This window comes from Pangasianodon hypophthalmus, chromosome 2, assembly GCF_027358585.1.
Source record: "Pangasianodon hypophthalmus isolate fPanHyp1 chromosome 2, fPanHyp1.pri, whole genome shotgun sequence".
Lineage (NCBI taxonomy): Eukaryota > Metazoa > Chordata > Actinopteri > Siluriformes > Pangasiidae > Pangasianodon > Pangasianodon hypophthalmus.
This window is the reverse complement of record NC_069711.1, coordinates 24,439,672-24,452,843: the sequence shown is the minus strand read 5'-3', so window position 1 is coordinate 24,452,843 and position 13,172 is coordinate 24,439,672. Positions and strand designations below refer to the sequence as shown.

At 37.8% G+C, this 13,172-nt stretch overlaps 1 protein-coding gene across 1 annotated transcript in view; it reads left to right on the top strand.

Moving 5' to 3' along the window:
• brinp3a.2 (bone morphogenetic protein/retinoic acid inducible neural-specific 3a, tandem duplicate 2) overlaps window positions 1-10,946 on the top strand; it is a 54,102-nt gene extending 43,156 nt beyond the window's left edge. Inside the window, exons 5-8 of the mRNA XM_026933450.3 lie at window positions 2,298-2,403; window positions 3,681-3,917; window positions 4,250-4,472; window positions 6,680-10,946. Coding sequence (XP_026789251.1) covers window positions 2,298-2,403; window positions 3,681-3,917; window positions 4,250-4,472; window positions 6,680-7,796 — 1,683 coding nt within the window. The 3' untranslated portion in view covers window positions 7,797-10,946. The remainder of the gene's footprint in view (window positions 1-2,297; window positions 2,404-3,680; window positions 3,918-4,249; window positions 4,473-6,679) is intronic.
• Window positions 10,947-13,172: the final 2,226 nt, after the last annotated feature.

Here is a 13,172-nt window from a genome sequence, read left to right as displayed (position 1 = left end):
AGTCACTTTGTACAGATAGAACCCTACCAGTCAGAACCCCTATCTATTACCACAGGGGCTCCAAAAGGCTGTGCACTCTTTCTTCTCCTCTACACCTTGTAAACCAAGAATTGCACATCTAGCGACCCTTCCATCAAGCTGATAAAATTTGCAGATGACACAGCTATTATAGGCCTCATTAGCATCAATGATGAGTGTGCCTACAAGAGAGAAGTGGCCCATCTGGCTTTGTGCTGTACTGAAAACATCCTGGAGATCAACACACACACACACACAAAAAAAAAAAAAAAAAAAAAAAAAAAAAAACAGGAGAGATTGTAATTGATTTTTACAAGAAACCATCTCCCCTTCACCCCCCCATGAAATCAAAAACTGTGCAATGAGCAAGGTAGGGGAATTCAAATTCCTCAAGTTCTCAAATGGGGAATAAACACAACAATGCCATACCAAAACAACCATAATCAAAAAAGCATTATCAGCTAATGTTTTTTTTTTTTTTTAATGGGAGTTGCAGAAACTCAATAACTGTCAACCAGCTCTCTCTCAGCTCTACACTGTCATCACTGAGAGCATCTGAACCTCATCAATAACTATGCAGTTCAGCTCAGCCTCCTTCTGCTTAAAGTCAAGACTGCAGTGAATTGTTTGCACAGCGGAACGGCTGACTCTTCAGCAGCAGGTATCAGTTCAGGAGCTGCATGACTTCAGGGACAAGAAGTGAGAAGAGAATTTCAACATGGACCCCACACACCCAGGAAACTATCAGTTTCTGAAACTATCTACAGTACTGCTCCATCAGAAGCAGTAGACGTGACATCAGGACTTTTATTTTCCCAAAAGCAGTCACTCTTTTTAACAAGCCATCTATAACAAATAAGCAGAACTGATTTTGCCTTTAACGGATAGCATTGCATGTGGTCTTTGTGTCTGTATTGAATTAATTGTTTATTGTATTGTATTTAATGTCTGCACTTTTTGTAGGTCTGTACACTTGCCTGTGTGCCATACACTCACCATCTACTTTATTAGGAACACCTGTACATCTGCTTATTTATGCAGTTATCCAATAAGCCAATCAGGTGGCAGAAGCACAATGCAGAAAATCATGTAGATACAGGTCAAGAGCTTCAGTTAATGTTAACATCAAACAACTGCTTTGAGTATTTCAGAAACTGATGACCTCCTGGGATTTTCACATGCAACAGTCCCCAGAGTTTAAGGCATTGGCTAAGGCATTGGCCTAAAGGTTGGAAGTTCATAAGTTCAAATCCCAGCACTACCAAGCTGCCCCTACTGGGTCTATAACCCTCAACTGTTCAGTTGTATAAATGTAATGTCCTTTCACTTCTATAAGTCTGCCAAATACCATAAATATAATGTGAAGAGCATGATCTTGTTGATGGTGGTGGTAGCTGTGGAAGCTGATCTGTTTGAGCAGAGTGTACAGATAAAGAGCTAATGCATCACTCTCTTTAGGTAAAGATGAAGTGAAGGCTAATTTCCACTGCACCACTATCAGCAGGTAACAGGTTGTGTGTAATGTGGGAAACCATGAACTAAAGCAAAAACAGACATGACGACAAAAGAAGTTTAAACTAAAAAGTCAGAATTTTATTACAAAATAAAACAAAAAGATACAACCTTAATGATCCATAATCACATATCAGAAATTGTTTTGCAGCAAGAAAAAATAATTAGCCAAATTTTTATGCATGTCAAAGAATGTCATCAAGAAAGTTACTAAATTCCTTAAGGTTGAAGAAGAGATGATGAAATAATATGTTGCAGGATGTAAGAAACCCCTTCAGCAATAATTCAATAAAGTGGTTGAACAGATTTCGGAGGACCGTTAAGATATGTGAGTTTCACAATATGAAATTTTTTATTAATGCAAGAGAATTTCTTAGCACAAATGTAAGAAAATAAAACACTAGAACAAGAGGAAACAGTTAAAGGCTCAGTAAAGCACAGAGCAATGACAAGACATGGAAATACAACAGATTACAGAAGAGTCCAGAGTCCCGACTGGGAATAGGTCTTAGTACTCAGAAAAAGACTGATTTGTGGGGCCACAGCACACATAATATCTTAACTAGGTTATGTTGGAAAGATTTAAAAGAGTGCTAAGAAATACAAGTAATTATACAAATACAAGTACAAATAATATTTTACTTCCTTCACTTAAACATATTGATTTTATATTTTATGGGAATGCTAAATGTAGTATAAGGCATTGTACCTGTCTTGCTCTTTTAACTGTTTTTTTTTTATTTCATGATCTGTCTTTTGTTGTGCAGGTAACTGAAACAAGGACTGGCCCTCTTGGATGCAGTAACTATGACAACCTTGATTCTGTCAGTTCGGTTTTAGTTCAGAGTCCTGAAAACAAAGTCCACTTGCAAGGTAGTAATCTCTTCTGGATTCTCTTTGTTGGCCTGTGTTCAGAAGGTCAAATTGAAAGTAGTTAATGCATCATTCATTGATTTGTAGATTGATTGATTGATTGATTGATTCATTCATTCATTCATATTGAGTAACTGGTTTATCCTGGTCAGGATCACGGTGCATCTGGAGCCTATCCCTTGAACACTGAGTATGAAGCAGAAATACACCCTGGTCGGGATGCCAGTACTGCCCTATTTATTTATATACTTATGTAACCAGTTCAGCCTTCTTAGATCTATAATCAGTCAAACCAACATCATTCTTCTGAATGAATTACTGTGTTGGGTCTACTTTTTTAACCACACGTTTGTCTGAGTGAAATAAACTTCTTGGAATAGAGCATGAAACTTAATTGGATCTGATACTGACAAGGCTTTGTGCCCTGAAAAGGTTGGGGGCTGATGGTGGAACTGAAGTTTGTATTCCTGCAATGTTGTCGTCAGGACCTGCTGATATGATGTGGTTGTTTTTTTGGATGTTCTTGGCTGTGAAGCGTTCCACTGGTTGCCCGCGTCCCTCACGACTGGGCTCCATGGGACCTTTCAGTGGTGGGGAGGGTGCTGTTTAGTGCTCAACCCACAGGGTGAATGAGGGCCGTCTAGCCTCCTTCTAGGGGCCTGTATCTGTAACAAATAAGCACATACAACTAACTAGCTACTAAAAGCCTACCAAGTTTTGTAACCTTTTTCTTCTAACTGTGAATGCTGACAAAAGCAGCAACACAGCAGTAAACAGTATACAATCCGTCCTTAGACTCCTCCCCTTCGTTTTAGAATTGCTTGCTATGAACTGAACCAAATCATCTAGCACAAAGCTTTCTAGATGCTACCATACAAAATCTCTTTGCTTGCTGCTTGTGGAGGTTTCTATGACATTTACAAAAGTAACAGGGTGACTTCCAATCTAATTTTACATCTTGTGGATGTATGAAGGATAGAAGTGAAATCAGAAAAAAAAATGACTGGAAGGAAAATCACCATTTTTGCCCATGGAGCCTGGTCTTAACTAGAGATTTCATATAATTCAATTTTCTGTGCATTTCTGTACAATATCAGACACTGTCAATTATTAAATTATTTTCTAGTTTGATGTGTGCTTGTCCTGATATGTCATTTCATATATTGTGCATATCTCATGCTTCATATTGTTTCATATGTCTCATGAATCATATGATGCATATTTTGGGGCTGATGTAATGTTAACAGGATTTCTTTTCACAACGTCTCTTCTTTAAGGTTTGCAGGTCATTCTGCCAGACTACCTCAGACATACCTTTGTCCAGGCAGCTCTTGGCTACATTGCCTGCAATGGAGAAGGTGACTTTGTGTGCCGGGATAATGACTGCTGGTGCAAGTGTGACCCAAAGTTCCCAGAATGTAATTGTCCCTACATGGATATTCAAGCCATGCAAGAGAGCCTTCTTCGAATCTCGGAATCATGGGAATTCCTTTACAAAGAATTCAAGGAATCAGGTATGTATGGACATAGTTAAATGCAGTGAACAAATGGATAACAATTTGCATATGTTTTTTTTTTTTCCCTGGTACATCTTTGAATGCAATTATTTTTTACATATTATAAGAGCTACTGTAGGGGAAAATGTGGGAAGTGCCAGACATAAGTAGTTTTATAAACTATGTCATAAATATGTCCTTCTCTGAGAGATATCAAAGTCATTCAATGTTCTGCTCCATCAACTAAAATGAAATGCTGGGGGCGGCCCCATAGAAACTGTGTTGGCGGTTTATATCACCACACTGTCCCTGCCTTGGAGAAAGCATATGTTTTTCCATATCTCCACCAGATGAGTTCAAGTCATTTCTGATGAGGCTGCCACAGAACTTCTACCTCAACGCCTCTGCAATCCACCACTTATGGCTGCTGGATGGCATGTTTCAGCGGCGCTATGAGCTGCTAGAGAGCAGCATGAAGGGTCTGTTCAGGAGGGCCCAGCGAGTTGTCTACAAGCTCTTCAGTCTGAGCAAGAGGTGTCAAAAGCAGCCCCTTATCAACTTACCACGTGAAAAGTGAGCACAACCACCTTGTTATTTTCTCATCAAGGCTCTATGGAGTTGGCTAACAGCTAATTCAGGAATGAGATGTTTCTTTTTTTTTCCTACATGAACCAGAATGGCTAACAGGTTCTGTAAAGAATTACTCATAATGAATTACAAGCCACCTTGGGAACTTCAGTTGAGTGAACAGTTTTAATGCTAGTAAAAGCATTTGATGTGCTGGACAGCTGTCCCCTAAAAAAAAAAAATTAATAAATAAACAAAATTAAATTAAATATGCATTTAAAAGTGTAAAGACTCAATTTGTTTAAAAAAGTTGGAGTGTTAAACAATAAGATTAAATACACAGAAAAGTAAACATTAAGTTAAATGCAGTGGTTAGAAACCTAGGTTAGAAAAATAGCTTTAAAGAGACAGCAGGAAACATCAACCACAAAAGCATTTGTGTTTGACTTAATACACATCCAAAATATAACAATAATTATAACAAAAAAAAAAAAAAAACAGAAAAAAGAGAAAGCCAACTCCAGCTGAGATAACACGCACAATTAAGTTGAAGAACTTAAAGCACAATCAAAGTAAAAGTAAACAACCACACAAAGCGGGTGCAAATACAATATGAAACAAACAGAACTCGAAAAAAAATAGCAGGAGGGAATTAAATTGCTGGACAAAAATGCATACTGATTGAGAAAGCAGTATAACACCAGTACTTTGTTTGGCATGTAGGCTTCAGTACAAGGAAAAATGCTTGCCATCTAGAGATGCATCATTACCAGCACTGGTATTGGGTATTAATCTGACATAGTTTTTCCCATACTCATAAAATATGCTCCCATATCAACATTTGATACCATGTCTTACTGTGTGATGTAAGCATAATGTACATTGTCATGCTAATGAATAGACATCACAAAATGACAGTGAAAAACAAAAAAACTTCTTAAAGATAAAACTCAGCATGAGGAGTTCTAGCAGCTAGCAGCACACAGAAACAACCACTGCTACTGCAAATGCTAACTAGGAGAGAAAAATATCTCCAGACAGAAGTGGATCAAAATCCACTCTTCTCCATCGCAACCCTACTCGATTCAAGGTAACTAATGCAGTTAATTAATTCACTTCATTAAAATGAGCTAGCTAATTTTATAATAATGAGTCTAGTAGTGTATTCATGTGGACACACATGTGCAGTTTTCATCACCACTACTGAAACAGGGCAAACATAAACAGATCTAAAGAATGTTCCATGATTGATTACTCATTTTGGTTTCAGTATCGGTAACAGTATCAGGAAGTACCAAAAACATGCACTTGGTCTGAAAAAAAAATGTTATTGATGCATCCATACTGCCATCTATGATAAACAGTATCCCAGCACTTTAAAATGCTTCAAATCCTCAAAAGTATGGAGGATATCTCAGTATATCATATAGCAATAAAGGAAATTACCTACTCTCTATGCTAAAGCACTATCATGCAAACTAATTGTCTAAATAACGTATTTAATTGTCTATTTTGCATCCATTAGCATAAAGGAGGAGACGTATGCTAAGACGTAGCATGGTAAGCTGGTATAAACAAGAAAAGTACAACTTTCTATCATCCAGATTAGTGGTCATGATTAGTGGTCATGGTCATGATTAGTGGTCATGGTCATGAAATACAGGGTACTAGGGAAGACTCTTCTCTCAGTCATACCTTTATTAGTACAGGGAGTTCCCTGCACAATTTGAACTGAAATTATTGCTGCTTCACCCAAGTGGCCCATATTTCAGATTGAAATCCCAGTGGACTGAGTAGAGAAAAGCTGTATGTTTGCCTGGGAATCAGGAGCTGTAAATGCGGAATATTGGTTTATTTTTTTGGTTCTCTAGTTGGGTTTGGTGCCAATTATGAATACTTCAAACAATTCACAGATCCCTGCATGCACGAACAAAATGCCAGTGATACAAAGATGTATGTGTAAAGGCCTATTAGTATCTTCATTTTTTCACAAAAGTATAAACATTATTTTGGCTTACAATAAGGTGCTAATGCTAAAATCTTAATTAACAGCAAATTATGTGCACTAGTGCTTGTCTAATTTTCTCCCTGAGGTGATTTTGCGATTATTAAACACAGTACCATAACTAGCTGAGGAATTAAGCCACACATATGGTCTAGATTTCTACTTTTAACACATTACTGAATCCTCACTCTGTCTAATTCCAATGTAGGCCACGGTCATACTGGCTGAACTACTTCCAGTCATTACTCTACTGCTCAGAGAACAACCAGCTGGGCTTTTTCTCAGAGGAGCTGCACACCTGCATTTGCGCATATGACCAATACTCATGCCAGGCACCCACTCCATGTTCTGTAGGAGAGGGTCCAGCTTGTGCATCCTGTGCCAGTGACAACTACACTCGCTGCGGTAGCTGCAACACTGGCTACATGCTAAATCAAGGAACCTGTCGGCCTATGGTGGCTGATTCCACTGACAACTACCTGGGCTTTGAGACTGACTTGCAGGACCTAGAGCTGCGGTACCTCCTGCAGAGGGCTGATCGTCGCCTAGAGGTCCATGCTATCTTCATTAGCAATGATATGCGCCTCAACAGCTGGTTTGACCCTTCATGGAGGAAGAGAATGTTGCTCACACTAAAGAGCAACAAGTACAAATCCAACTTGGTGCACATGCTTCTGGGGATCTCCCTCCAGATTTGCCTTACTAAGAACAGCACCTTGGAACCTGCCCTTACTCTTTTCATCAACCCCTTTGGTGGGAGCCATTCAGAGAGTTGGTTGATACCTGTAAATGAGAACAAATTCCCAAACTGGCAGTCCACTAAGCTGAACCTTCCACTTGAGTGTTTTAACTGGACCCTAACTCTGGGCAACAAGTGGAAGACGTTCTTTGAGACTATTCACATTTATCTGAGAAGCCACATTAAAACATCAGGTCCTACTGCCAATGAGACTATTTACTTTGAACCTTTGGAAATGGCAGACCCTTCCAGAAACTTGGGTTACATGAAAATCAACAGCATACAAGTTTTTGGTTACAGTATGCATTTCAACCCGGAGGCAATCCGGGACTTGATCCTGCAGCTGGACTATCCGTACACACAGGGCTCACAAGATTCTGCCCTCATGCAGCTGCTAGAGATCCGAGACCGCGTTAACCGACTGTCTCCACCAGGCCAGCAGCCTCTGGACCTGTTCTCCTGCTTACTGCGCCATCGCCTCAAACTCACAGTCAATGAAGTGGTGCGTATCCATTCTTCTCTCCAGGCCTTCAGCGCCCGACTCCCAAACCCTCTTGATTATGAGACAACCAAACTTTGTAGCTAACAAATAAAAGGTCGGGCATCTAGAATATGTTTACACACAGAGAGGAGACTGCGCATGAATAAAAGAAATTACTTAATTATTGACTAAAATACTGTATATCTTTCCACATTCACTCCAAGTGTACTCAAATCAACCAATTCAGTTTTCTTGTATAGAGCAGCACTTAAAACATTTGGTGGGCCTTTGCTATATATGACTGCAAATTTTCTATGTTTTTTTTTTTTTTGTTGTTGGTTTTTTTTGCTTCAGTGACAGTGCACTTTCCTTAAACAGAATACAGTGATGTCAGTATGTTTTGTAGATAAATTGTTATTAAAACTTCATGTAATATTAATTATTTACTAGTCTTCTTTTTTGGTTTATCTGTTCAGCAATTTACATACTGGGAAATTATGTCCACCTTTTTATATGATGTAACGATAATGTAAATGAGATTAAACATAAGTGCTTGATTAAATAGTAATATAACATTCATTAACGTAATTACATTATGGCTTGTTATGATAAGCTGTCTCCTTCTGTCTGAAAGAATCAGAATTTTTTTTTTAACAAAAAAATGACATGGTTGATTAACATTACAGATCATGTGTTTTGTGACAAATTAACAGTGCTGCTCACTGCCATGGCGAAGCTGTGTTAGACTTTCTCAGATGTGTTGATATCATTTTATAAAGTCGGGCCTTACATTTCACACACACACACACACACACACACACTCACACACACAACCCAAATGATGGTGTTGTAGATTGTAATTATTAATTGTTAATAATGTTACTATTAATATTACTTTTACATTGCCATTATTTTCTCTATTTGTATTTGTATTATCTTATTTGTGTTTGTTTTTCTCTTTTCCTCATCTTTCTCATTTTTTGTGTTGTCTTGTTTTACATCTGCTTTACTTCTTAGTGTCTCTCTGTTTATGGGACCATGTTGAAGCATCTAATAAGAGGGGGGATTTGCAGATTTGCCATTTGTCTGTCATCCTTCACAGACAGTGTGACATAGTGTTATTATTATTATTATTATTACATTTTTATATGTTCCTCTTGTGTTTGTGGTGTGTAACTGTAGTAGTTATGGCCAAAAGTTTGTGAACACTTGACCATTACACACATGTGTTCCTTCCTCAAACGGTTGCCACAAAGTTGGAAGCACACACTTGTATAGTATGTCTTTGTATGCTGTAGAATTACAATTTCTCTTCACTGGAACTAAGAGGCCCAAGTCTATTCCAGCGTGACATTGTCCCTGTGCACAAAATGAGCTTTTTGAAGACATGGTTTGCCAAGGTTGGACTGGAAGAACTTGATTGTCCTGCACAGAACCCTGAACTCAACCCCACTGAACACCTTCGGGATGAACTGGAATGCTGACTATGCCCCAGGCCTCCTCAACCTATATCAGTGCGTGACCTCACTAATGCTCTCTTGGCTGAAAGGACAAATCCCCCCAGCCACGCTCCAAAATCTAGTGGAAAGACTTCCTAAAAGAGTGGAGGTTATTATAGCAGCAAAGGGGGACTAAATCTGGAATGAGATGTTCAACAAGCACATTTGGGTGTTATGCTCAGGTGTTCACAGACATTTAGCTATATAGTTTAAGTGTCAAAAAAGGCTATAATAACAAAGGAGCCTTACAGTGAATGTTAAACTGAAGTGGTAACATAGTGCCTTTGTAAATGTGCGCTAGAAATGATCATAACTCCTCCAGTCAGTGATGTTTCTTTTAGATAAAGTCATGCTCAGTTTTGTTTTAGGTGCTTTGATTCAATCATTTGATTCACATTTACTGTGGTGAACAGGTCAGGAGGTTCGCATATACCCTTCAATTTTTCCATCATTCATCTACAGATGATTTATTTCAGGCCATCACTGTCAATATACAGGTTAATGATATTGATTTTTTAATGTAAAGGTCAAACTATTGTGCAAAGATATAGAGATGAAAATGCTAGAATGTGTGAAAGGGGCACAGAGAATATGCTAGATTATAGAATATATAACGTTTCTACCAGATCTAATTACTCTAGCTGTAATTTCTTCTTCATTTCATGCTGACCACATTTTACATAGGAAAGATTGCTCACTGGCACAATGACAGTGAAAACAAATGAGCAAGAATGAGCAAGGGCATAATTAGTGCTAAAATGCATCTACTAATAACCAGCATGCTACCTAGAGAGAAATTAGTGGGAAATTAGTGCTTGTCAGTAATGCCAAAATGAGTTAACACATTGTTTTCATAATGGCAAATAGGAAAGTACAAAATGGCTATTACAAAGGTAATCAGTCTTTCTCCCAGCCTGGCAAAAACAGAAAAAAAATGCACATGGAATGTACAATGGTTCATTTCCCACAATACACCTATGGTTATTGGCTTTGTAAAGACAGCGTAATGTCTAATTACTTGTGTGGCAGTCTGGAAAACCTTGTCAGATATGGCTGTGGCTAAATTCTGGAAAATGGCCAACCATGTACTAAAATTTGGGTATAGACTAAAATTACAAGCACACACACAGACACACACGCTGTATTCATGCACAAAAGTCTTAGGCAAATGCAAAGAAATGCTGTAGAGAAAAGATTCCTGCAAAAATAATGAAATTAAATGTTTCTACATTAAAAAATACTACATAGAGAAGTAAACAGTAATAAATGAAACAAAGTTAATATGCGGTGTGACAATCCTTTGCTTTTATATATACATATATATATATATGTGCAAGGTATAAGGTAGAAAAAGTAGAGACCAGCTCAGTGCAAATATAGACGGTGCATGTAGTAATTAGTCAGTAATGTGCAAAGAGGCAAGTTCTGAATGAGGTGTAAGGGCAAGTTACCGCGGTAGTGCAAATGATAAGATATAGATGGTATTTAGGAATGCAAACAGCATATATATTGTACAGCCTTTTTTTTTTTTTTTTATGGGTCAGAATAGGAGTGTACACTTCAGCACCAGAGTTCAGAATTCAGAAGGCTGACAGCTGATGGGAAGAAACTGTTCCTGAAACTGCTAGTGAGACAGCGAAGAATGCTGTGGCATTTCCAGATGGTAGAGGAGTAAACAGACCATGGTTGGGGTGAGAGGTGTGTTTGATTATACTTCTCACCCTCCATAAGCAGAGTTTGTGATGATTCTTTTTGATGGAAGGGTAGCTGGACATCAGTGATGTATTGATGTAATAGTCTCAATTTGTGCAGTTTTATAAGATAAATTATAAATTATATACATACATATATATATATATATATATATATATATATATATATATATATATATATATATATACACTGTATATATATACACTGTATATATGTGTGTGTGTGTGTGTGTGTTTTGGAGATGCTGGTAAGACTGGTAAAATGGATGGAGCAACCCACAAACGTCTGCCCAATTAAAACATTAGACATACAGTAATATGTAAATCAAATGTAAATAAAATCCCAATTACATCCATTTAAGTTCATGGATCTAACACTACAAAATGAAGAAAAGTTCAAGAATTTGAATACTTATGTAAGGAACTGCAGATTAGGTTGCAAATGTAAAGTTAGTCATGGTGTTTTTCTTATGATGGAATCTTATAGTAGAACATGTCAAAATTTGACCACATGAAGGGTTTTTCCAGACCACCACATATATTATCGACTTGCTCAATGATCGGTGAATGATAACTTGGTCAAAGTTTGGGTTATGTCGGTTATTTAAATGATCAAGTGTGAAGATTGCTTTCTTTCTGCATATTTTCTGCAGTATTTTGGTAGATTTTATACTGGCTTTGTTGTGATTAAAAACCGAAACAGTTGTGCTGTACAAAACAACAGCAACCTGTACATTTCTTATTTGCTCTGCACCATTTCCATTACTTTGGCAAAAGGAGTCCACAAAAGTCCAAATCTATAACTATAGATCACACTTCTGTAAATGATTTTAGAAACATCCCATGACAATGGGCAAAGGGTAATCAATAACATCAGCACCATCCATTGTTCCAGTACAAGTATTTACAGATGATACAGCAAGAACAAAGGCCACGTGAAGAGAGAATGAGGCAAAAGGTAACTGTCTACTGCCAATAAATCAGTGTTCAGCTTTATTACCTGAAAGAAGCAAAGGCTCTGCAGGAAGATCAATGCAGTCACACAAACCGATGGTATTTTGATGCTGACACCAGACCTACATCAACCTCAATTTATTAACTGGTTTGTGTTTTCCACTTGGTAGGCTTTCTACAGGTTCCAAATCAATCCTCACTGTTATGGTCCATTAAAATCTATGATTATAATACATCAGTGCATTCAGCAGCTGAAGGTTTCTGAGTCTGGTGGAAAGGAATACAGACAAAGTGCAAAAGAAGATATTGTTCTTATTCCCTAATAATTCCTAATGAATGGCATTATAATGAATAGACATTATGAGACAGCAAATGACCTGCAAATTTATAGTCACTGACATTTTACTGTTCTGAAAAAAGTGATGAAAACTATGTTTAAAATATGGTGAGGATAGGAGAAGAGCACTGGGGTTGTAAAAGCAGCTCTGTTCATTGATGAATTGTACCAGTACCAGTAATGAAGAGAATGGGAAAAAAAGGCCATTTACAACCTTCACTCCTAGAAGCACCTGATTTGAAATGGACAAGGTTAGACACTATGACAGGAAAGCACTTGCTGCCCATGTAGATTCAGGTCAATAACTTCAGTTAATGTTCACATCAAACACCAGAGTGAGGAAAAATATGATATCATTGACTGTGACCATGGAAAAACAAATCTTGAGGCAGATTTGCAACAACAGCAGAAGACCACACTGTGTTCCATTCCTGCCAGTCATGAACTGCAATCTAAGACTACAGTGGGCCCAGGTTTACTGAAACTGGACAGATTGGGAACAGACCAGGTGACATACAGATGTTCCTAATAAAGTGGGCTGTGAGTACAGTATATAAACATTTTTATAATTAATATAGCATCCCCGTTCCCTGATGTACGTATAAGAAAGCATCAAGTATACACTTGCCGAATTTAGCTCTGTTTTTGTCGCCAACCAATTGATTGGCGACTAATTGCTGTCTGTGTGAGCAACGCAATTTGCCCAATCTGTGAGCAGTCACAGACTCATTGACATTTTCCAGCATGTTTAAGTTATTGGCATTGGATTTTGTAGTGTAAGCACATCTAGTTAATACAGAAGTAAGCGAGTGGGGACAAACAGAACAACATGATATGGTGAAGGCCCCTCCACTTTCCACTTTCTTGGAAATAGACAGAGGTTATTGTGATAAAACCATGAACATTCTCTCAAAATAAAAAATATATAAATATATATTAAAAAAGTGGGTAGTACAAATTATGTAAATGTCTACAGCAA